The sequence below is a fragment of the Schistocerca gregaria genome, chromosome 1, assembly GCF_023897955.1.
Source record: "Schistocerca gregaria isolate iqSchGreg1 chromosome 1, iqSchGreg1.2, whole genome shotgun sequence".
Classification (NCBI taxonomy): domain Eukaryota; kingdom Metazoa; phylum Arthropoda; class Insecta; order Orthoptera; family Acrididae; genus Schistocerca; species Schistocerca gregaria.
The window spans coordinates 627,149,417-627,176,434 of NC_064920.1; the positions used below are offsets into that span (position 1 = coordinate 627,149,417).

Genomic DNA, 27,018 nt, shown 5'->3' on the forward strand with positions numbered 1-27,018 from the left:
ATCCGCGCGGTCTTCGGCGTCTTGTCCAGTCGAAGGTTCGAGTCTTCCCTCGGGCAAGGGTCTGTGTGTTGTCCTTAGCGCAAGATAGATTAAGCAGTTCGTAAGCTTAGGGACCGATGACCTCAGTAGTTTGGTCCCTTAAGACCGTACCATAAATTTCCAATTTACGGTTCGTGCACAGAATGCTCCGCCTGCAATATTTTCGCAGTTATGGACGGCTATAGGGGCAGCATGACTCAATATTTTTGCAGGGGCTTCCAACGACTTGTTGAGTCCATGTCGCGTCGAGCTATTGCACTACGCCGGGCTAAAGGGGGCCCGAGACGATACTACCAGGTATTCCGTGATTTTTGTCACCTCAGTGTAACGCGCCACTAAAGCCTTCTTGTTGACTCCGCTATGTGAATGACAAATATGTTACATAGCCACACAGTAAATAACAACTTAATGGTTTCCACAATTTTTTAAATTATTTTAATTCTAAAATCAATTTCATCTTGCAAGCAGAGAATGAGGTCTGTGTCGCGTTCCTAAATGTTTTGGTCTATAGATGTCAAGTAGAGAATGGGGTCTGTCTCCCGTTCCTAGATGTTTTGGTCTATAGATGATCTGACAGTAATCTAGAACACATGATATCTAGTAAGCCTACAGACATCACTAGGTATTTAGACGTCACTTCCCACCACCAACCAGCCAAGAGCAAAGCAGTGCTCTGCTGCCGTAGATTTGCATCAGCGTAAACTGCAGTCCCGTTCAGTTGCAGCCACATTACCCGAGGATCGCGTGGTGCCCCACATCCAGTAGGGTCGTCAAACTTTTCATACAATATGAAGTGGTTTAATCTGTTTATCATAATGCCAACAGACATAGCCCACTGACTTGCCACCAATTATTCTAGCTATACGTTAATATTGTACCTGGATTCATGACTTCCTAATCGCTTAGGAACCTGGGTTGCATAATTAATCACGTCATCAAGTGTAACCATGACGTAACCATACTCTAGTTTCGATGACCCGGCGCCAAAACATACATTTCTGGATTGGAATTCTCCTAGTAAACTGATGAAGTTGGGGTCCCGCACATCGTACCAAGTATTGTCGGGATTGTTTGCATAGTCTCTGTATATCTTTATTCTTCGTTGCTTGGAAGAAAATACTGTAAGAAAGGCACCTCTAGCAGAAAAACCTCATTATATTACACTGTAAGCAGGAGAGTAAGTACATATATTTTTGGATGGAGTCCACCTTTAGCAAGACACAGTTTTATTTGTGTCCGTAACATTTTTTACTGCAGTTGCAGCATCGTGAGTGGGCTTTTATATTATGGCTGTTAAACATAAAGAATGTTTCTTGCTGTTTGTATACATGTAAATATTAGTTTTTAAATCGTAATTACAGATTTTCGAAGAAACACAAAAAATTATGAATTCATATCCTTTTACCACATGGTGTGGTTTTCCTGATATGTTATGTTTTTTACAGTGTCTGATTTCTTTCACAGTTTGTCATCTGCAACTACATACAACTTGATGTAGACAAATTATTGAAGCAAAAAATGACAATAGCCATAACAGGTTCCAAATCGTTTCTTTTTTTTTTCTTAAATAATTTCTCTACATTAAGTAGTATATGGTTTCAAATGACAAACTGTGAAAGAAATCAGTCACAGTAAAAACATAACACAGTAGAAAAACCACATCATATGCTAAAAGGGTATGAATTCATAATTTTATGTGTTTCTTCGAAAATCTGTAATTACGATTTAAAAGCTAATTTTTACATGTATACAAACAGTAAAGAATATTCCTTATGTTTAACAGCCATAAAATAAAAGCGCTGTTAGCATCCAGCTGCCGCTGCCCAACACTACAATGACAGACAACAATGCAAACTAGCCACATGCTGCGCACAGCACATTTCATACAGAGCGCTATGTGGCGTTACCAATAAGAAAACCTAAACAGCCTACTTACAATACCACCGAACTTACCAAAAGTTAGATACTATTTTGTAACACACTCCCGATAAATGTAACTGGTTATTTCTTATTCTGTTGCCACATTTCTGTTCTTGTGCTACCCTGTCAAGCAAGTGCTTAATAAATCTGTCACCTTTTATTAAGCTAAGAGTTAAGTTTTCCGCTGTCGGCCATGTTTGGGCTGACTTAATAGCAACATTCAGCTACACGTTCCCAGCAAATAAGATGTTACTGAGATTAAAAAATTTGTGATTCAATATTTGTTAAATAATATTTCCTTTTGCTAGTAAATATGAAATTTAAATATAAGTAAAAAAGTGTGGTATCACAGATATTCCAACCAGCAAACTTACAATTACAGACCTGTTAAACTACGTCCGTTAAGGATTAAAAGAATGTTTTGCACTTAACAGTGGTTATCTTAAAGCTTTCTCTTTAGAATTGCGTCACACTGCTTTAGGAATTTAATGTGCATAACTGACCTCCCGATTCTATACATATGAAGAAAACCAAAGGGAGCAGAGCAGTCCATAAGGCCACCTTGTCAGATTTAAGGACTGTCGACGCAACCAGCTTCGTTTATTAAGGACATGTACTTGTGGCCACAAAGCGTCAATTACCATTTTTTCCGAATATATTACTGAATTTTCGAAAAAGGGAAGTTTACATTGCATTCATCTTGTCCTCATCGTCTTCTTAATTTCCATTTGTTGGATTACATCACAGAAACGTGTTTTACACCCTCATTGGAGAGGACAGTTTCACTGGTGCAGTATTCAGGAGCAACGCATCTGCACATTCAAAGGATTTCAGTAACATTAATCGCATTTAGGCATCGAAATCAATCGATGGTAACAGGTGAAAATATCTGCCTGACCGGGACACGAAAAGGATATCCCACTTAACACGAGCGGTTCCTTAACCACCTCGGCCATCCGACCCAACTTCCCATACGGTTACACACTAACAGCCCCTTCCTCGACATTTCGGATTCCTGCAGTAGGCAGGGTTTGGTGTGCATGTCCCGGTACCACTCCCGGTCCAGAATAAATTATCACCTGTTGCCATCCATTCATTTCGATGCTCAAATGCTGCTAAAGTGATTCTTTTATTCTATTTTATGCACATTGTGCGCTTTTTTGTCCACATATAGTAATATTGTTCGTGAATATTCGTCTTATAAATATGGCATTTATTTCTCGAGAAAATTGTTTGGGTTAAAACTCATAAACCACGGCAGTTAGTCCCTAAAAAACATGCAATAAAATAAGTAACGTGCGAAAAATGCAAGCCGAAGTAAATGCAATAGATCCTGATAAAGAATTGGACATAACTTCACAAGCAATGTCTTACTATTATTCGTCGTGTCCACAATTGCTATGGACAAATCTTGGTGTGACGTGATATCGGTGTTCCTTGCTGTTACGATCGGTCGTCTGTTGGTGTGAATGCCACAATTTTCAATAAAGCGCGGGAGATTTTGAAGTTATGTGGCGTTCATTGTGGATCGACTTCGATTATGGAAATCTTTTTATTGCCTGAGTTCTTAGATTTGAGTAAAGGAAATGATACGTACTATATCACAATTAAGAAAGCTGTGGCATGGGTTAATACAATGGGCTCTCATTCAGTTGGAAAGACGTCGCAAATACTCTACCTTTCTATGAGAAGAGTGATACCGCGTTTGGTGGGTGGCCACTCCGTGCTTTATCGATTGGTGTCAGTGCTATATACAATATAGGCATATTTCGTCACGCACGACAACGGCTTGCAGTAAAGCAGCACTTTTTACTAGAAATTTATTTAGAATATGTTGACAAATTGTCTTGCGTGTCAGTTTTTTTCCCTCTACTTTTCGAAAGGATGAGAGGTGTGAAACACATTCCACATTCTTCAAAATGACTGAATATGGCAACGATGGACACCTGTCATCACTTTCAGACTTCCATCAAACTTTTTAAATCAGTCGTGTTCACGACCTCTTTGCAGCGTTTCTTCCAAATATCGTGACGGCAGTTTTCCCCCTTATGTTAATCTAGATTCAAGTTTTCCTTCAGAAGAGATATTAATTCCCGCAGCTTGGCAGCAATAGATAAAGTATTGCATTGTCTAAGAGTTAAGTGTAATCGGGAAAAGGGGAAGTAAACGATCACCAACATTTCCCCAGAAACCAGACTTGGACTTCTATAAAGGGGCGGAATACTTTCTTCGAAGAGGAACATGACTCATAGATAATGAAGGAAATGCGCTACACTGTATAATGCAGAGGAATTATTTAGTTGGACAGTAATTTACGTTCACTTGCTGAATGGTAACAATCAGACACACACTAGATGGAAATTTCAACTTCGAAAATACTTACTCTCCTAATCATCTCGGGGTTGAAGCTCTTTTGTTCGAGTTTGATTTAACAATATACATCTTTTTGCATGGGGTCCGCCTTTAGCAAAAGACAGTTTTGTTTTTTATTCCAAACATGTTTCACAACAGCTGCAGCATCATGAGTGGGCTTTTATTTTATGGCTGTTAAACATAAGGAATGTTCTTTACTGTTTGTATACATGTAAAAATTAGCTTTTAAATCGTAATTACAGATTTTCGAAGAAACACAAAAAATTATGAATTCATATCCTTTTACCACATGGTGTGGTTTTCCTGATATGTTATGTTTTTACAGTGTCTGATTTCTTTCACAGTTTGTCATCTGCAACTACATACAACTTAATGTAGACAAATTATTGAAGCAAAAAATGACAATAGCCATAACAGGTTCCAAATCGTTTTTTTTTTTTTTTTTTTTTTTTGCTTAAATAATTTCTCTACATTAAGTTGTATATGGTTTCAAATGACAAACTGTGAAAGAAATCAGTCACAGTAAAAACATAACACAGTAGAAAAACCACATCATATGCTAAAAGGGTATGAATTCATAATTTTATGTGTAATTAGTGTAGCTTTTGTTTATTGCTAGCGCGTAATCATAGAGAGAATTTCCTTTGTAGTTGCAGTCTTTCATTGTTGTGCAGTAAAATAGTTGTGGCATGCATGTAGTTTTGCACGAAGTATTTCGCAGCTGCGCTTGCAATTAACCAATTAACTAGATATTATTTTCAGTTCTATGTTAATGTGTTCTCTTATTTTTGCTCTTCAAATTGTGCTTTTTTGTGTTGTCGTGTGAAATATTGTGACAATAATGGCGTGTGAAAAACGTAATACTAGGCTCCAAAGTAAACTGAGAAATGACAGTGAAGACGAAAGCAGTGTGTTAGCGCCACCGAGTAATGAATTAACTAATGTTCAGAGTAGTAATTTGGTAATTGTACATAGGGAAATGGAGAAGGCTGCAAACAATGGTGTAGACAGTGAAACAGTTAGTGAACAGGGAAGCATTACCGACCGATCGGTCGGCAACAGCTCGCGTCAGGAATCCGAAATGATAGGACACAATCTTGCAAATACTGTACATTCAGGTTTTGCGTCCTCACCGTTTTCTCAAATAAGTCAAGACACATTTTTTGCTTGTCAAAATGTGAATGTTGCCGGTGCAAATGCACTGCCAAAAAACATAGAGGAACAGATTCCAGACACTAATACATTATTATTGCAATTAATGCAACAAATGAAACAAAATCAGAGACAAACACAGCAACAGTTAGATACAATGGAACAAAATCTTCGAAAGTTAGACACAATGGAACAACATCAGAGACAAACACAGCAACAGTTGGACACAATGGAACATAATCTTCAAAAGTTAGACACAATGGAACAAAATCTTCGGAAGTTAGACACCACACTTGAACAAACACGTGAAGATTTAACAACTGAGTTACATAACATTGAATCGAAATGTCAAAAAATCTGTAACGACGTAAAAACACAAATTTGTGAGCATTTCCAACCTATTTTTTCGCGCCATGAAAACGCATTACAGAATCACGAAGCAGCCATAAAAGAATTGCAAACTATTGGTCCTGAAAATCACGACACCTTGCAAGCTAAAATGGACTCAGTTGCATCCACCGATTCGGTTACGCAACTTGCAAGAACTCAGGAAAACTTAAAGGACACAGTAGATTCGATTTCAACACCAATGGACACTCTGAAACTTGGTTCAGAAAAACACACTGAGGAAATGTGTTCACTATCGGAGAAAGTAGCCGAACTTTCGGATCAGTTCACTAATTTATCTGCAAAGGTAGATGATGATCTGAATGACACAAGACCTGTAGCCATCACTGACAGAGAGTATGAACAAATTAAGAAATTCAAACAAAATCAGAATCAAATTAATACGCAATACAAAAGAGAACTCCGGAAAGTACAAGATCAGTTGACGCAGGTAATACAAAAATTATATATTTCAGAGGACACTTGTGCTCCAACACGGGAAGAGGAACTTAGAAATACGGAAAAGCCACAAAATAATAACACAGGGCATTTCGAAAATCATGAAAGAAATTGGCAAGGTGCACCGAATTTTGAGATGGAACCGCCGACACGACGTAACAATGACCGATATGCTACTCGCCGACACGATGACTATAAGCTGTTCATTACTGCACGTAAATTCAAAACATTTAAGAATTCTGGCAACGACGTTCATCCACAAGCGCGGCTCCATCAATTCTCTCATTGTTTTCCTCCCAACTGGTCATTAGAGCACAGATTAGAATTTATGTGTGGCTACTTGGAGAATGAGCCAGCGGTAAGAATGCGATCGGTCATTCACGATTGTCACAGTGAAGGAGAATTTTATCATGCCTTCCTCTCAGCATATTGGTCTCAAGCTACACAAGACCGAGTAAAACATAGCATCATGATGATGAAACACTTTGAACAATCTGAATTTTCCAGTCTCGTCAAATATTTTGAAGACATGTTGCATAAGAATCGATATCTTTCAAACCCATATAGCCCTTCAGAACTCATCCGCATTTGCATAATGAAATTGCCTGAACATTTAAGGAATATTATTTTGGCAGGGCGTTGCAAAGACGACATTGAAGCTTTTCAGGGACTCTTACAAGAATTAGAAATTGACACAGGCAGTCGCGGAATGCGAAAACAGGTAAACAATCACTACAGTTCACATCCGTCGCAATTCCGTGACGACAGAAACAATAACTGGACACGACAAGGCTATTCTTACAACGTAAATCGTGACCAAAACAGACACCACCCATATGACAACCACTGGCGGAGTAATAATAGTTACAGAGAAAGATCGCATTTCCGTAGTAATGACTATCACAGAGACAATCAGAGAAACAGACAATATGGAAACCAAAATAATTATTATCAAGGGAGACAGAATAACTTAAGACCGAACGGTCCAGCGCGCAGTTACGATTCAGAGAGAAATTCTCCACCACGTGACCGACAAGAAAGAAACTATGGAATCTACCGACATGACGACAGACGATATGATCGTAACGACAGACCTGAATTGCAGCAGAACTGGCGGGATTCAAACAGAGCAGGGCCCTCTCGACAAGGTGAATTTGTAGAAGTTAGGTCTCCAAATCCCAATAACGACGCGCGCCAAGAAAGACACAATAGGCAATGACTCATACCGCTGGCAGCCACAAAACGTACGCATGAAACTGACGACGCAGCTGCCGTAGCTAGTAATTACGTAAAAATGGAAGACATTAGGGACATCTTACTCCAGTAACAGGACGTAAAACAGAACAACATTGCATATCCTGTGATTCACATTACTGTAAATGACGTAAAATTTACGGCAGTACTTGACTCACGCAGTCCCATTTCAGTAATTAGTGAAACAGCTTTCAGCAAATGCAGCAAATCGAAGGATTGCCCCACACTTCCGTTACGCAAGATTAAATTACAAGGTGCAGTCATTGGAAAAAGTGTAGATGTACGCCAACAAACCAACTTAGAATTCTTTTGTCAAAGCCACAGCTTCTCTATGAACTTTCTTATTGTTCCATTATTGTCGACGGAAATTATATTGGGAGTAGACTTTTTGAATGAATACAAAGCAATCTTAAACTTTCACGATGCTGAAATAAGTTTAGAGAAAGAAGGTAAGTCAATAGCTTTGAAATTTGAAGATTGGCTCTCAAACCATGACGAGGAAATTAATCGGCTTTACCTTCTGTTAGACAACAGTTCGGAGTTTTCTACGGAACTAGACACTAACAATCACTCTGCAAGTACTGACAGGGATGATATCGACGGCATATTTGAAACTAATGAGTTAATTCAGAATAAAATTCAAAAAAATGAGAATTGTAATGACACTGATAGGCAGGACCTTTTTGAGATTTTACAAGCACATTCCACAGTTTTTACTTACAAAACAAGAACAATCAAGGGATTTCCATACCAATTTCGTGTTCGTGAGCATACTACATTTTGTGTTAGACCATACGTAATTACAGCACATTATAGGGACCGTGTTAGAACCGAAATACAATCTATGCTTGACGAGGGCATTATTGAGCCTGCAGTAAGCTCATACAATAATCCATTACATGTTGTTGAGAAGAAAAATGGGTCGATCAGGCTTGTCTTAGATTCGAGACAAATCAATACTATCATTATTCCTGAAACAGACAGGCCGCAAACGTTGGAAGAACTTCTTCAAAATTTTAATGGTGTAAAAGTGTTGTCTTCCATTGATCTCAGATCCAGCTTTTATCAGATTGAACTTCATCCAGAATGTAGAAAATACACAGCTTTCCTTTGTTTCGGCGTTTATCAGTTTCGGAAACTTCCTTTTGGCTTCAACATTTCTTCGGCAGCATTCATTCGCGGGCTAAATTCCATATTACCTGAGTTCTTAAAACGTCACATCATCTTATATGTGGACGATATTCTGATACCAGAAGCCTCATGGGAACAACATAATCGCATCCTCAACAGCGTGTTACATATTTTTGCAGAATCTGGAATTACAGTTAACTTGGAAAAGTCTGAATTCGGTAGGACAAAGGTGAAGTTTTTGGGACATACTATTTCTTCTGAAGGCATTCAGCCGGATCCTGAATAGTTAGAAGCAGTCAGAGCCATTCCAGTTCCATCCACAAAAAAACAAGTCCGCAGTTTTCTAGGCCTCGTAAATTTTTACCGTCGTTTTCTGAATATGCAAATTCTAGTTACACCAAAACTTTGTTCTCTCACTGAAAAAAATACTATTTGGAACTGGGACGAACAAGCACAGTTGGAATTCAATTCTTTGAAAGAATCGCTACTTAACGCGCCAATACTAGCTCATCCAGATCTCTCACAAGATTTTTGCCTTAGCACGGATTCTTCTAAAGTCGGTCTTGGTGCCCATTTATTTCAAGAAGCCACAGAAAATGACATTACTGTTCAGAAAACCATTGCTTTTGCTAGCCGAGTGCTAACAAAATCTGAAAAAAATTATTCCGTTACTGAATTAGAAGCTTTAGCTATCGTTTGGGCATTTAACAAATTCCGTTTCTTTCTTTATGATAAGCACGTAAAAGTTTACAGTGACCATCGTTGATTACAATTTCTTATGTCTTCAAAATTAAATCATGACAGGTTAAAACGTTGGGCATTGTTTCTGCAAGAATTCCACTTCACAATAGTCTACATTCCCGGCAAGGAGAACATTCTTGCGGACGCACTGTCACGCGCACCGGCTGGGCTAGAGAAAAGTAACACAGAAAGCAACCTCGATAAAAATTTCAGTATTCTTTACATTCAGAAAGTCGCCTTTGAAAACTTCATCACCACATCTTTAAAGGACATTGCTCATGAACAAAATAAAGATCCGATTTGGAAAGACATCAAAAGTAAATGGCATGAAAAGACACACACACAGATTCGGCATTATTATGTGGTTAGGAACAACATACTCTTCAAACGCTGCACTGTTGATGACAAGCTATGGGTACTTTGCATTCCAGACGATTTCGTTAATAAACTCATTTGGTACATTCATTTCAGCTATGCATATTTTGGTCCACGAAAATGTTATCATATTCTTCGAACAACTTGTCATTTTAACAATATGGAAAAGAGAATTCGAAGAGTCTTGTCTATTTGTAAACTTTGTCAAAAGGCGAAACCATCTACTGTCTCGCATCGTGCTCCATTGTTTCCTATCATTCCTTCTAAATTAAAAGAATTTGCTGCTGTTGATCTCTTGGGACCGCTTGTTAGAACATCTAATGGATTTTCGTACGTTCTAGTTGCTGTTGAACTTACTTCAAAATTTGTTTCTTTCACTCCGTTACGTAAAGCCACTGGACGGTCTATATCCAACGCCTTTGTTAAAAATTTCTTACGTGAAGTTAGACACGTTAGTAAAGTAATTTCAGATAACGGACCGCAATTCAGATCTGCTGTTTGGTCACGCATGCTTCGTAACCATAAAATCAAATCTGTTTTTATTTCATTGTACTCACCACATTGTAACCCGTCTGAACGGATTATGAAAGAAATCAATAAGCTTTGCAGACTTTATTGTCACAGAAAGCATCAGCATTGGGACAGATATTTACACTTATTTCAAAACGTGCTGAATGAAATGCCTCATGACTCCACTGCTTTACCACCTGTTCTTGTACTGAAGAATAAAGAACCACCGAACAGAATCAGAGAGCTTGTACCTTTTTCCGAATACACGTTAACTTCGACACAAAGACATAATTGATTTGACTATTAAAAATATAAGTTCTGCTGCAGACAAAAGGAGAAAATTACACGGTAAAGCAAATGCAAAGAAATTATATATTGGTCAGAAAGTTCTCATTAAAGCTCATTCATTGTCACATAAGAAGAAACACTTGAGTCACAAATTCTTTCTAGTTTACAATGGACCTTACAGAATTCGACGTATACCACATGATAATTGCGTTGAAGTTGAAACTCTGCGTACTAGGAAGAGTAAAGGTTTACACCACATTTCACATGTAAAACCGTTTATTGAAAGATAATCTGCTTTTTAACTTTGTCTTTGCCATAAAATTTTTCACTTCACGCTACTAGTACAATTTGTCAGACTTAGAATCTGTTAACATGCAACCATGTTTGAAGTTAAATATCCAGTCAAGAACCAAGAGAACATATTTAAACAGAAATTACGAATGCATTGTTATAGTGAACAGACGTCACAGTGTTATTGTGTGTGTACATCCTTGCTTGTTAGTTGCACGATTACGTAACGACTATAAGGCTGACATACTTAGAACATTTACCAGTACTGCTGATGAGATTTTAATGCAACATTTTGGTCTACTTGAAAATACATTCTGGATTTAAAGTACTTTCTGTGAGATACCAGATGACTCAGTGGTTAGTTTATGTGATAGCTACACTATTTTATCACGACGCTACTAATGACTGACAATTTACAATGTTGCTTTTGCACTGTATCTGTTTTATATCTGCACAGTTTTTCTATATTATTCTGGAAAGCAAAAGATGTTTTAGTAGTAACTTTGTGGTATAGCTACAATGAGACAGCCTTTTCTGTAGCACAACAATGCGTTATATTACAGTACTTACTTCTTCATGGCAATAAGCGTATTAACTACGATATCTATACGCAAAGCATTTCACTTTTGTTTATCATGAGGTACGTACATTGACTTCTGTAGAACTTAGCTTTCGGAGGACGATAACTACGACATTTCCATAGAGATTATCTTACAACACGACGCACAGTTTAGCGCTACAGTACGCAAAGATATTGAAATACAATGGTACAAAGGTTTTCCGTGATACATTTAATTCCATTGCTGTAATCTGTAACATCTGAGGATATAATTACATTAATCCTCAGGGAGGTACACGCTTACTTTGTGTACCATGTGTTTGGCAAACACAAGGAGCCCTAGCTAATATGGTTATTTGCTTCTACAACTTTATACATCGGTACCATATTTCTCTAACACAGAATTACACAGCTATCTGGTTATTTAACTAAGAAACAAATTTTTTTTACTACATCAGTGACAGATGTTTACGCAATTACACAGTTGGATTACTTCACTCTTACGAAATTGTATTTAACTGTTAATACTTTTTCAGAACCATTGTGATACTATGAGAGCTTTGAATGATGTATTTGATATGAGATCATGATTTTTAAAGTACGTTTGAGGTAGATGACACTTTTGATATGAGCAGAGAATTTTTTTTAGGTTTTGAAATTATTGGAGAAAGCTATGACGTTTCTGAGATTTGACTGAGGTGTGATGATGTTATTATTACGACGACGATGTGAATTATGCTGCTGATGTATGTTTAAGCTGATGCTATATGAGTTATTTGATTATGCTACGTATCTGTCATGATGAAATATTGAAGAAGTGTGGACGAATAAGGAAAGGAATAATGAGTAGTGGTTAGGGACTCTGGTTTGTGAAAAAGGTTGTTGGAAACCAAGAATCGTACTTTAGGAGTTATGAAATGTGTGTACATGCGTGAATGTATTACAATGCTGTCGAAAAATTTTTGGACGCTCTTATATTTATAGGATTTTATTTTCTAAACGTTTGTAACGCAAATTCTCAACCTGTGAAAATATTTTTAAATGAGACTGTCACTGTAGCGGAAACTGCTGTCGTAAATATTTCGGTAAGAAAGGTAGGTGACCGTAACGTAATGCGTTGCGAGCGGCCAGGTTTGCCAGCCGCCTTGAGAAAAAGTCATTAGTGTGTGCCTTTCAGAGGCACAGGTGGAGAAAAAAGGAGGCCATTAACCTCGCTATTGACATTCCTTTGCAGAAAGCATCGCAAATACGACACGCCCAAACTTGAAAACATATGATTACACTGTGAAGCTCTTAATTTATGATATTTACTGAAATGAAATGATGAGAAACATTTTATATCTATTGTCTTTCTAGCTGAGAGATTGCTCATTTTGTTTAATATCCAGTTTCTATCTGCACTGCAGCATTGGTTAAAATAAAAGTTAATAGATGTACTAATATCACTATTTTCTGTCTACAGACCCAGTAAAGAATCATTTCATGATGTACTTTCTTAGAAAAGAGAGCACAAATAGACATTTCCCTTCACAGGAATTTGCAAAAATAATTTTTTTACGATTTGGTAACTTATCTGCTAGCGTATGTTCTCATGATGCATCACTCTAGTGTTAAGATGTGACATAGGTATTAAACATTTTTACTGTAATATTTTTTTTTCTGCTTGTGGGTTTGTCATGTTTAGATATAAGTTATTACATTTACTGCTGCTTGCTTTGCCAATTTCTATTTTTTGTTATTGTTGTTTGTATTAATTGTTTTGTGCTGCTGCATTGCCTCGTCCCTTAGTTTAGGTTTAAGTTAGATTAAGAGGGGGTAGACTATATAAGAAACTAACTATGATGAATTGGAAGAAAAGCATTGAGAAGCTATAAGAAAATGGTTTGGCCAAAAAAATAGTGTACAGTGGAGGAATACTATTTTTGAAAGAGGATGAGAACAGAATACAGAAAGCATGCTTGGATAGGATTTTTTTTGGCTGGAGCAAATGTTGAAATAAGAGGGGCGATCTATGGAATGAAGTTTTGGGTTGGACTCCAGTACCAAATGTTACCCTGAAAACAAACCCTGTCCTTTTGTGTTATCCCACTATGTGTTTGTGTACCCTTGTGTATTTATTTTCTTCCTGTCTCTGTGTACTGTTTCATAGAATTTTTTCTCTTCTAATACTAAGCTACATTCACTATGATGAGGAATACTGTTATCCTCAAATATAATTTGCATTAATAACATGTTATTTACTTTGTAAAGATGTTTACACATTATTTATTCTGTTTTGTTCTAATGCTCATGTGTGAAGTTGTTGTTCCAAAAGTTATTCTGGTCTTTTATGTATGTACTTCTGTCGTAATTTTTGTAACACTGATGTATTTGCTATTTCGATTCTTTTGTAAAGCCTGTACTACTGCAAATGTTATCTGTTTTGTTATGTTCTTTAAATATGTATTTTGTACCTTTGTTATTGTATTCTTATGTTATAAAATTGTAATTGACACCAGTTCATCGAATTAAGTAACTTGTAAATTACATTTCACTACACACGTTTCTGTTGGTCATGGTATATGGACAATATGTGAGAAGTAGGGACTGATAGTGTTTGCACGTGTGTTAATAATTCAGTAAGGGACTGGATAACAGGATTGCTGGTTCTAAGGACATTTCAAAAACAATTTTTGTGAGTGTACAAGTGGGGCTTATGCACTTGCTATATTATCCGCAAGACTCTTCAATGGTGATTTTGCGCCTGCACAGTCAAACAGTTGGCTGCTGGCCGTCTCTACAAGGACTACAGTGGGTCTACACCTTTGATGACCCACCAATACCATTATTTCTACAAGTACTGCAGTGGGTCTGCACCTCTGGTGGCCCACCAATAGTAATCTCTTCCAGGACTACAGTGGGTCTGCTCTGTGATGACCTACCTACCGATAGTTTTCAATGTCGACTGACTCTGCTGTGGCCCATTACCTGTCTGCATGTCTAGAGTCAGCATTGTCTTTTGTTGGAAGGACAATACTACTTCTGCAAGACTGCTTAGAAATCCACTACTTCTAAGTGCAATTTCTTTTATTGCTCAGACTTTGAAAAAAAAAACCTGCAATTTTACTGTGATGAACGATCGGGACTGTCTTTATGGACTGTGAGAAAATTTTAGCTTCTGACCAACATTGTATCAATAAGTGTGTGCATTTGATATCTTTGTTATAGTAATTATGAAAAATTTTATCAAATCATTATTGGCCACTGCCCAAAACAATTTGTAAAAATTTTTTGTGGGGAGCATGTTTAGGTTTTCTTATTGGTAACGCCACATAGCGCTCTGTATGAATTGTGCTGTGCGCAGCCTGTGGCTAGTTTGCATTGTTGTCTGCCATTGTAGTGTTGGGCAGCGGCAGCTGGATGCTAACAGTGCGTAGCGTTGCGCAGTTGCAGGTGAGGCGCCAGCAGTGGTGGGCGTGGGTAGAGAGATGGCGGAGTTTTGAAATTTGTAAGAATTGGTGTCATGAAGTGATATATATATTATGACTACTAAGGTAAATACATTGTTTGTTCTGTATTAAAATCTTTCATTTGCTAACTATACCTATCAGTAGTTAGTGCCTTCCGTAGTTTGAATCTTTTATTTAGCTGGTAGTAGTGGCGCTCGCGGTATTGCAGTAGCTTGAGTAACGAAGATTTTTGTGAGGTAAGTGATTTGTGAAACGTATAGGTTAATGTTAGTCAGGGCCAGTCTCTTGTAGGGATTACTGAAAGTCAGATTGCGTTGCGCTAAAAAATATTGTGTGTCAGTTTAAGCACAGTCGTGTATAATTTTTCTAAGGGGACGTTTCAGTATTTTATGTCCTAAACCTAATATAATTATCTCTAAATATTTTTGTTGTCTCTTGGCAACCTACAACATCATCACTATGACAAAGTAATTTTTCAGACACACTGTTTACTGTCCTAATTCTTCACGCTTATAGGGGAAACTCTCCATCGCACAATTCTCATATTCAATAGTAGGATGGCCCAATGGATAGCCCGTCAAAATCTGAACACAGGTCAAGCGTGAAAAGAGGAAGAAGTATGTTGTTGTTGTTGTTGTTGTTGTTGTTGTTGTGGTCTTCAGTCCTGAGACTGGTTTGATACAGCTCTCCATGCTACCCTATCCTGTGCAAGTTTCTTCATCTCCCAGTGGGTACTGAATGTGAAAAAAGAAGCAAAATAGAAACAGTGAACGATGCAAGATCAAGATATGCAATATCGAGCGAGTTTGAATAGGAACGACATCGTGGTTATGTGGTCACAGTTTCGGATGGAGAAGGGACAGACCTGTGTTCAGATCTCCCTTTTGCCCCTTTTTTTCACAAAATTATGAACTGTCCGTCCGATCATTAAGTATCTATGCACTGTATTCTAATTTGTGTCTGTGTTGTGGTGTAACGTTTGTTTGCAACAGCGAGGTGTGAGAAAGGGGACACGCAGACGTATGTACCTCCCCGTGTTCTACAGAAGTAACACGTATTATAACTCTTGTGTTCCATTTTGGAAGTTTTGACTCTTCAATTCCATAGTTGCAACTTAGTTCACACCCTTTTATTTGTTGTTTTCCTTTCTGTGATAGGTATAAGCGGCATCTCGCCTGCTCCTACTGTTCATCACACTTACTTGCGACCGTAATACATTCTTACCACATGACTCATATCCAATAAATAACGTATAGTAAGATGGTTGCCAAGACTACAGAAAGAGAACAGACACGTCAATGAGCAGATGGAAAGTTCGTAAAAAAAACTTTGGCACGAGGGAGATTTGAACACAGATCACCCGCTTTGCAGTCCAGCACCATGACCACACAACAAAGAAGCCTTCTTGCTGTTTTTATGCTTGATCTGTGTTCAGTTTTTGACGGGTTATCCACTGAGCCAGTTTATCACCAAATCTGATGGGGGTGAGAGGGGATCCTCCCTTGTTAGTACCGAGTGAGGTGATGCGGTGGTTAACACATTGGACTCGCATTCGGGAGGATGACGGTTCAAACCGGCCTCCGGCCATCGACATTTAGGTTTTCCGTGATTTCCCTAAATCGCCATAGACAAATTCCGGGATGGTGCCTTTGAAAGGGCACAGCCGATATCCTTCCCCATCCTTGACACCCTTCGAGCTTGTGCTCCATCTCTAATGATACCTATGTCGACGGGACATTAAACCCAATCTTCCTTCTTCCATATATAGTGCTTGATAAGTTGGAATATTGTCTTATCAACAGAACTCGTAGAACTATGTATGTATCGTAAATGCAAGAACACAGCTGAAGTGTCTGACTATTGGCGCAGGAAGATCTGCAGCGAATTGACGCATGGTGCAGGGAATGGCAATTGAATCTCAATGTAGACAAGTGTAATGTGCTGCGAATACATAGAAAGAAAGATCCTTTTTCATTAAGCTACAATGTAGCTGGTCAGCAACTGGAAGCAGTTAATTCCATAAATTATCATGGAGTACACATTAGGAGTGATTTAAAATGGAATGATCATATTAAGTTGATCGTCGGTAAAGCAGGTGCCAGACAGATTCACTGGAAGAATCCTAAGGAAATGCAATCCGAAAACAAAGGAAGTAGGTTACAGTACGCTTGTTCGTCCACTGCTTGAATACTGCTCACCAGTGTGGGATCCGTACAAGATAGGGTTGATAGAAGAGATAGAGAAGATCCAACGGAGAGCAGCGGGCTTCGTTACAGGATCATTTAGTAATCGCGAAAGCGTTACGGAGATGATAGATAAACTCCAGTGGAAGACTCTGCAGGAGAGACGTTCAGTAGCTCGGTACGGGCTTTTGTTGAAGTTTCGAGAACATACCTTCACCGAGGATTCAAGCTGTATATTGCTCCCTCCTACGTATATCTCGCGAAGAGACCATGAGGATAAAATCAGAAAGATTAGAGCCCACACAGAGGCATACCGACAATCCTTCTTTCCACGAACTATACGAGACTGGAATAGAAGGGAGAACAGATAGAGGTACTCAAGGTACCCCCCGCCACACACCATCGGATGGCTTGCGGAGTATGGATGTAGATGTAGAACTTAAATTTCCAACTGCTGCTTCATAACTGTCTGAGTGTCCGCAGGTCGTGTTTTGTGCCTGTCGGAGGAAGAATTTATCTGCCAGTACAAGGTAGAAGCAGTGTAGTCCATGGCGACAGCGTTCCTGTCGGCGGCTGGTAACTCTATCGGAGGGCTAATACAACGCGTTGAAAGACTGGCGTAGAAGCAGAAAGTGATCCGAATTTTTGAGCGCCCTCTGGAGGCTGCTGCTTGGAACTGATAGGGGCCGGGCCAGTGATTACGCCTCTGTGGTGGCTTTGTCTAATGGTATTTGTTGTGTGCATTTAAGCCTGGGTCACAACACTTTTATTTTTAATTACTTTTAGTGTGTAAATGTGAGTATTCACAGCAAATTAGAATTTTGTACAAAAATGCGAAACTTCAAGAAGAAAATAAAATACTTTTTCCTAGGGATGGAGCTATACCATTGATATATACAGGGTGTTATAAAAAGGTACGGCCAAACTTTCAGGGAACATTCCTCACACACAAAGAAAGAAAATATGTTATGTGGACATGTGTCCGGAAACGTTACTTTCCATGTTAGAGCTCATTTTATTACTTCTCTTCAAATCACATTAATCATTGAATGGAAACACACAGCAACAGAACGTACCAGCGTGACTTCAAACACTTTGTTACAGGAAATGTTCAAAATGTCCTCCGTTAGCGAGGATACATGCATCCACCCTCCGTCGCATGGAATACCTGATGCGCTGATGCAGCCCTGGAGACTGGCGTATTGTATCGCAGCCGTCCACAATACAAGCACGAAGACACACTACATTTGTTACCGGGGTTGCGTAGACAAGAGCTTTCAAATGCCCCCATAAATGAAAGTCAAGAGGGTTGAGGTCAGGAGAGCGTGGAGGCCATGGAATTGGTCCGCCTCTACCAATCCATCGGTCACCGGATCTGTTGTTGAGAAGCGTACGAACACTTAGACTGAAATGTGCAGGAGCTCCATCGTGCATGAACCACGTGTTGTGTCGTACTTCTAAAGGCACATGTTCTAGCAGCACAGAATGAGTACCCCGTATGAAATCATGATAATGTGCTCCATTGAGCGTAGGTGGAAGAACATGGGGCCCAATCAGGACATCACCAACAGTGCCTGCCCAAACGTTCACAGAAAATCTTTTTTGATGACGTGATTACACAACTGCGTGCGGTTTCTCGTCAGCCCACACATGTTGATTGTGAAAATTTTCAATATGATCACGTTGGAATGAAGCCTCATCCGTAAAGAGAACATTTGCACTGAAATGAGGATTGGCACATTGTTGGATGAACCATTCGCAGAAGTGTACCAGTAGAGGCCAATCAGCTGCTGATAGTGCCTGCACACGCTGTACATGGTACGGAAACAACTGGTTCTCCCGTAGCACTCTCCATACAGTGACATGGTCAACGTTACCTTGTACAGCAGCAGCTTCTCTGACTCTGACATTAGGGTTATCGTCAACTGCACGAAGAATTGCCTCGTCCATTGCAGGTGTCCTCGTTGTTCTAGGTCTTCCCCAGTAGCGAGTCATAGGCTGGAATGTTCCGTGCTCCCTAAGACACCGATCAATTGCTTCGAACGTCTTCCTGTCGAGACACCTTCGTTCTGGAAATCTGTCTCGATACGAACGTACCGCGCCACGGCTAATGCCCCGTGTAATCGATACATCAAATGGGCATCTGCCAACTCCGTATTTGTTAACATTGCACTGACTGCAAAACCACGTTTGTGATGAACACTAACCTGTTGATACTACGTACTGATGTGCTTGATGCTAGTACTTAGAGTAATGAGTCACATGTCAACACAACCACCGAAGTCAACATTACCTTCCTTCAATTGGGCCAACTGGCGGTGAATCGAGGAGGTACAGTACATGCTGACGAAACTAAAGTGAGCTCTAACATGGAAATTAAGCGGACACATGTGGACACATGTCCACATAACATCTTTTCTTTATTTGTGTGTGAGGATAAGCAATGTGCAGTCATTGAATTCTTGACAACAGAAGATGTCACCCCAAAGGAGATTCATCAGAGAATGAAAGCAGTTTATGGTGATTGTGTTGATGTGAGTACTGTGCGTCGTTGGGCGAGTAAGTTTAAAGATGTTGAGGCGGGAACATCTGGTCTGCGTGACAAAAAAAATAGTTGGACGTCCTGTGACAGCAACCACCGAGTTTCACATGCAAAATGTTGACAGATTGATTCAGGACGATCATCGTATCACTCAGCGAGAAATTGGAAGCACAATCGGCATTTCACACGAACGTGTGGGTCACATTATTGCTTTGCTTGGCTATCGGAAGGTCTGTGCACGATGGGTACCCCGGATGCTGACTCCTGAAATGAAAGCGCACAGAATTGAAATTTCCCGCCTCTACATCTTTAAACTTACTTGCCCAACAACGCATAGTACTCACATCAACAAAATCACTATAAACTGCTTTCATTCTCTGATGAATCTCCTTTGCGGTGACATCTTCTGTTGTCAAGAATTCAATGACTGCACGTTGCTTAAATCGTTGTGACTGACCGTCTGCGCAGGGTTCCATACTTTACATTAAAACAACACAACCGTTCAATGCTAAGGCCTCTCGCCAACTGGAGCTGTAGACAAGAGGCTACGGAGCAAGCCAGTACCTGCCGCATACCAATGCTGCTAACTGTTGAAGAATTACGGAAGTGGAGGCATTCATTTTCAGTCAACCCTCGTAAAAGTGGCCCGTTGAACAGAGTTCCAGGGTACAAAGACAGACATCAGAGGAAAGGAAATACTGTAACTAACTTGACTACAGCAGATGTTGAAAGTGACCACCATTCATCTATTGACGCTTTTGGGCCCTGATCAGCAAGTTCCTGAAGGCGGATCGGATCTGGACTGCTGGAATTGCTACAATCCCATACGAAATCCTCTGCTGCAGTTCCTGAAGGTTATGAGAGTTCTTGCAATATGCCTTACACTTGAGGGCTCTCCATACAAAATAATCGCACACTGGCTGATAAAATGACCTCACTGGCTGATAAAATGACCTGGGTGACCAGTTAGAGCCGTGGCTAGACTGACCTCTACCAGCATCTCTGTCAAACGTGAAGATTAAGTAAATATGCTCCAACGTTCGGCCGGCTGTAAGGGCAGATGCTCCATTCTCTTAGAAGTAGGTGTAGGTCTCTCTCTCTCTCCGTTAATGCTGCTACAAATAGTTTCAAGTTCTCTGGGCTCCTTATATTTGCTCCACCCTGTATTCACGTATTTTTAGATAGCTAGTAATAAATTAAAAACATTATTAGTATCTGTTAATTTCCATTTACATTTTTTAATAAAAATGGAATTCAAAAAAGTTTAAAAAATATATTGGTAGTAAAAAGGTTAGAACCAGCGGCTTCACGATTGTAAGGTATTACACAACCCACTCAGTTACTGGTGGATGTGCTAATAAGATAGAAAAGTTATGTGCAAAATACTGCTCAAAAATCGTCTAATTTTTAAGGCTATGTTTTCAGTTTTTAAATTTTTTAATTTTTTTCGATTTGTGTCATTCTGTTCGGGACACTGATTTCCAGGCACTGATCATCAATTGTAGAAGCATGAAGAAAATCGAAGGGAGGAAGTCTGTAAGATCCCCTTGTGGGACTAAATCCCAACCACTTGCACCATTGACGTTCCCTTAGAACCTCGCATTCCCTGTTCAATCCTGAGTAATTCTCCGATGTGAGGTGACATTGTTGTGTAGTGTGAATCAAACGCCACTTGATCGGGAGTTGCCATTCTCTTGCGTGACATTCCTCTAACGTCAGCGCGCTGAGGCTCCAGGACTCGGAATTTGGTATTGAAACTGAAACGTGTGAGTGTGCAGCGGTGATACAAACGTGCGGTCGCAGCCATACGACGTCGCCGAGGTGCGGCGCCTGCGGGTCTGAGTGGCTGAGGCTGCTCGCCTCTGCGGGGAAGTCCTCGTCGCGGAACAGCTCGCCCTCCGGCAGGGCTGCCACACGTTGCGCCGCCTCGCACTCCTCCTGCAACACGGCCGCCAACATCTTACAGAGATCATCATGTTCGGTATATCGCTCTGGCGCATAGTATTGCAGCAGCAGTTTGAACAGCAGCTGTCATCACAGTGGCACAGTGCATTGTTTCAAATCGGTTGCTTCAACGTCAGCACCGATCCAGACGCCCTGTAGCGTGTACTCGACTGACCCCAAACCACCGCGATTCGCAGCTTCATTGGTGTCAAGCGAGAGCCCATTGAGGACAAGGTGGATTTCTGTTGTGTTTTCTGATGATAGCTGGTTTTGCCTCGGTGCCAGTGACGGCCGTGTGTTGATTAGTAGACCAGTTGAGGGCTTGGACCCAACCTGTCTACGTACAAGACACACCGGACCTACACCTCCACCTGCACCTGGAGCTATGGTCTGAGATGTCATTTCTTATGTCAGCAGGAGCGTTCTCGTGACTATCCCTGCGTGCAAAATTGTACGTAAATCTGGTGATTCGACCTGTTTTACTGGCATTCAAGAACAGCATTCCAGGGGGTGTTTACCAACTCTCGTCTACACATCTCTGTTGTAACCCTACATGCTCTACAGAGTGTCGACACGTTGCCTTGGCCTGCTGGATCACCAGATCTGTCTCCAATTGGAAAACAACTCCAGCGTCATCCAAACCAGCATTAATCATCGCCATATTGACCGACCAAGTGCAATTGACGTGGAACGCCATCCTGCAAACTGTCATCCGGCACCTGTACAGCACAATGCATGCACGTTTGAATGCTTGCATTCAACATTCTGGCGGTTACGCCGGTTATTAATGTACCAGCATTTCTCATTTACAATGGTTTATCTCTTATTTTCATTAATCTGTGATCTGGTAATGTTATCTAGAAAAATGTATTCTTCAAATTTTATTACTCTACACTAATTACTTTTTGGAGTTGTGATTTTTCCCGTCAGTATATCATCTCCGTGTGTTTTTCTTCGCAGCACAGTGTAGCCATTGTTGCAAGTCACATACTTCGTTCGTGAGTATACATTATGGATGTTCCCTAAATTTTAGATTCAGATAAAGACGAGAAGGTGAAATTAATAGCATTTGCTGTATAACAGTTACGCTTATCAACATATTTACACAATTACAGCGTCGGCCGGTATGGCCGAACGGTTCTAGACGCTTCAGTCTGGAACCGCGCGACCGCTACGGCCGCAGGTTCGAATCCTGCCTTGGGCATGGATGTGTGTGATGTCCTTAGGTTAGTTAGGTTTAAGTAGTTCTAAGTTCTAGGGGACTGATGTCCATAGATAAAAAGTCCCATAGTGCTCAGTGCTATTTGAACCACAAGGACGAAACAATATTTAAGCTTTCGGTACTCTACGTTTCGCATTTATGTGTAAATAGGAATTTTCGTGCTTTTTATTTTTTAGGACAAATATACAAGTTCCCTAGCAGGTATTAGGTAAAGAATTAACTTCCAGGCTGAAATTCACATATTTTCACGTTGTACCGATGCAACAACTTACGCTTATTGTTAAATATTCGCTTCTAGTCTCGGTATTCTTTATTTCGTCACTTACACCGTCAACGGATCTGGCCTGGGATGCCCTAGATCATTCGCAGCTAACTTTTCCTGGCAATTTTCTTTTCTGTGTGGCATTAAAACAGATTCAACAGACTTCATGATGACACTACACACGAATGCCAATTCCTGTACGGTAAACAAATGGCTCTGAGCACTATGGGACTTAACTTCTAAGGTCATCAGTCCCCTAGAATTTAGAACTAATTAAACCTAACTAACCTAAGGACATCACACACATCCATGCCCGAGGCAGGATTCGAACCTGCGACCGTATGCCTGTCGTGCCTAGTGCCTGGAACCGCTCGGCCAACCCGGCCGGCTACGGTAAACACCCAACGCCTAACACTAGCTGCCGTTTGTGTAAATGACTAAATTCAAGCACAAATATTGAACGCCCGTGGTAACTGGGTGGTCAGCGCGACGGAATGTCATACTTACGGCCCGGGTTCGGTTCCCGGCTGGGTCGGAGATTTTTTGCCGCTTAGGAACTGGGTGTTGTGTTGTCCTTATAATCATCATTTCATCCCCATCGACACGCAAGTCGCCGAAGAGGCGTCAACTTGAAAGACTTGCACCAGGCGAACGGTCTACGCGATGGGAGGCCCTAGCCACACGACATTTACTTTTCCAAGCAATAATATCTACAAATATGTTCGCTTTACCGGAATATAAATGAGGCGCTGAGAATGGTAAGGGAAAAAAGCACATCGTCGTTGATACAACACTTAAGTGAATATCAGAGAAATCAGCGATACAGCTTTTCCTGACTGTTCATTTATACACTACTGGCTATTAAAAATTGCTACACCAAGAAGAAATGCAGATGATAAACCGGTATTCATTGCACAAATATATTTCACTAGAACTGACATGTAATTACATTTTCACGCAATTTGGGTGCATAGATCCTGAGAAATCAGTACCCAGAACAACCCCCTCTGGCCGTAATAACGGCCTTGATACGCCTGGGCATTGAGTCAAATAGAGCTTGGATGGCGTGTACAGGTACAGCTGGCCATTCAGCTTCAACACGGTACCACAGTTCATCAAGAGTAGAGACTGGCGTATTGTGACGAGCCAGTTGCTCGGCCACCATTGATCAGATGTTTTCAGTTGGGGAGAGACGTGGATAATGTGCTGGCCAGGGCAGCAGTCGAATATTTTCTGTATCCAGAAAGGCCCGTGCAGGACCTGCAACATGCGGACGTACATTATCCTGCGGAAATGTAGGGTTTAGCAGGGATCGAATGAAGGATAGAGCCACGGGTCGTGACACATCTCAAATGTATCGTCCACTCTTCAAAGTGCCGTTAATGCGAACAAGAGGTGACCGAGACGTGTAACCAATGGCACCCCATACCCTCACGCCGGGTGATACGCCAGTATGGCGATGACGAATACACGCTTCCAATGTGCGTTCACCGCGATGTCGCCAAACACGGGTGCGACCATCATGATGCTGTAAACAGAACTTGGATTCATCCGAAAAAATGACGTTTTGCCTTTCGTGCACCCAGGTTCGTCATTGAGTACACCATCGTAGGAGCTCCTGTCTGTGGTGTAGCGTCAAGGATAACCGCAGCCATGCTCTGCGAACTGATAGTCCATGCTGCTGCAAACGTAATCGAACTGTTCATGCAGATGGTTGTTGTCTTGCAAACGTCCCCATCTGCTGACTCTGGGATCGAGACATGGCTGCACGATCCGTTACAGCCATGCGGATAAGATGTCTGTCATCTCGACTGCTAGTGATACGAGGCCGTTAGCATCCAGCACGGCGTTCCGTATTGCCCTCCTTAACCCACCGATTCCATATTCTGCATACAGTCATTGGATCTCGACCAACGCGAGCAGTAATGTCGCGATACGATAAACCGCAATCGCGATAGGCTACAATCCGACCTTCATCAGGCGGAAACGTGATGGTACGCGTTTCTCCTCCTTACACGAGGCATCACAACAACATTTCACCAGGCAACGCCGGTCAACTGCTGTTTGTGTATGAGAAATCGGTTGGAAACTTTCCTCATGTCAGCACGTTGTAGGTGTCGCCACCGGCGCCAGCCTTGTGTGAATGCTCTGAAAAGCTAATCATTTGCACATCACAACATCTTCTTCATGTCGGTTAAATTTCACGTCTGTAGCACGTCATCTTGGTGGTGTAGTAATTTTAATGGCCACTAGTGTACAATGTTTTCCTACACCACTGATAAACCTGACCCACAATAAGATCAACTGATGTCAGTAGCATGAACACATCCTGCAGTCTCACAATCGACGATGATGTTCTTTATGGTTCTCAGCATCTCAGATGAATTACAGTATAGTAAAATCCAAAACTTAATATACTATATCTCATTCCGAGTCCTCAAAAAACAGGCTTTCCTTTCAGTATAACATATACTGAGTATAAATTCATAGGAAGCGAAAGTAGAAGTTGCTATGATGCCGCAAATTCTCCCCTTATTCAAAATGGAAATACAAATTTGGACTGAATTTTCTTATACTGAGAACCCAGAAGTACAGAACTATATCTTACTTAGGAAAAACTTGCAAAACTTCCAGTAGCAAGATAACAAACACTCATTTCACTATATAGGGAGTGAACTGGCATATCTGTGAGGTGTGCTACCATCTAGCAGGATTTAAGCCAGGCGGACAAACGTTTGCTAGAGAGCCACGTTTGCTGCAGTGTGCTACCATCTGGTGGCATTGACATAAACGTGTAGGTCAGTGCAAAGGCTAGCTGCGCACGCCGGTAACAGTGACATTGTTGATCAATTCCGTATGTATTTGGTCGGTAAGGCTATTACGTCACGGGAGTTGCGCATGCACAGAAATTCTTAAAACGTGCCCAGCCCAAGGCGTGCTCACGACCTTGATGCCATATTTCAATGAGTCCAGAGAAGTAGCAACGTAGTATATCGCTGTACATTTACTGCCGCGTATTTCAGATTACCGCATCTACACTGCGTTGAACAACATTCAAAGAAAAATAAGCAATAAATCTGCAAGATGTCAAAAGTTAGGGTGTTCATTCGCTCTTGTTCTCTTACAAAGCAACAGCCACTGCTAGGGAGTGAAGATGGAATCATGTAGATGGTATCTGTCTACAGTGGAGCGCAAGACTCGGCACAGAAGCAGAAGGAATAAATGCTTTGAGCATGGTCAGGACCGAAGGTTCATGTTTCACGCGAGAGTATAAAACGCGTCGGCAGGCCGCCTGGCTAATCACCGTGGCACCGAAATCTCAGGGACGGCGGAAGTGAAAGAAAGGCAGGCCACGGCGGCGTATCGGTCTCCCCCTTCCGTCCTCATTCCCTGTATCGACTACCACCAGAGCCGAGGCCCTCGACACGAATTGCCACAACGGGCTCTATTCGATAATACAGCGCAGCACTGTACACAGTGAAACTGCTTCAGCTAACTGCCCTTATGCGCTGTGAGAAAATGTTGTTATTGCTTGCTCCTGATTCTCTCATTTCCGAGACATCTATCGCAAAACATTACTTCATTGAGACGTAGAAATAAAAACTAAGGCAAGGTGCCCTGAAGGGCGATAACTTGGTGACTAGAAGGCCAGGTGTGAGGGGTGGCTATGAAACATAGACTGTCGTGGTTATCCACACAGTATATATTTGTTACATATGACAGGCAACATGTGCGAGGGCGACGATCATCGTATTGCCTGAGTAGCAAATAGTACCCTATTTTTAAAGTGACACAGTGAGAAAATGTGCATTTAAACTTCAAGCTAAATCATATAATACATATTTCTGTAGGCAATGCTCCACAGCTCATTAGTAATTCATAAATAACTTAAAACTGCCAGAAACTTATTATTTTATACTAGTTTCGATATCGCCAC

At 40.7% G+C, this 27,018-nt stretch overlaps 1 protein-coding gene across 1 annotated transcript in view; it reads right to left on the minus strand.

Annotated features, from left to right (window-relative positions):
- The window catches only part of LOC126365763 (calpain-12-like), a 126,083-nt gene that overhangs the window by 56,210 nt on the left and 42,855 nt on the right, over positions 1–27,018 (minus strand). The window contains exon 3 of the mRNA XM_050008312.1: positions 21,445–21,591. Within this exon, the coding sequence (XP_049864269.1) occupies positions 21,445–21,591 (147 nt within the window). The remainder of the gene's footprint in view (positions 1–21,444; positions 21,592–27,018) is intronic.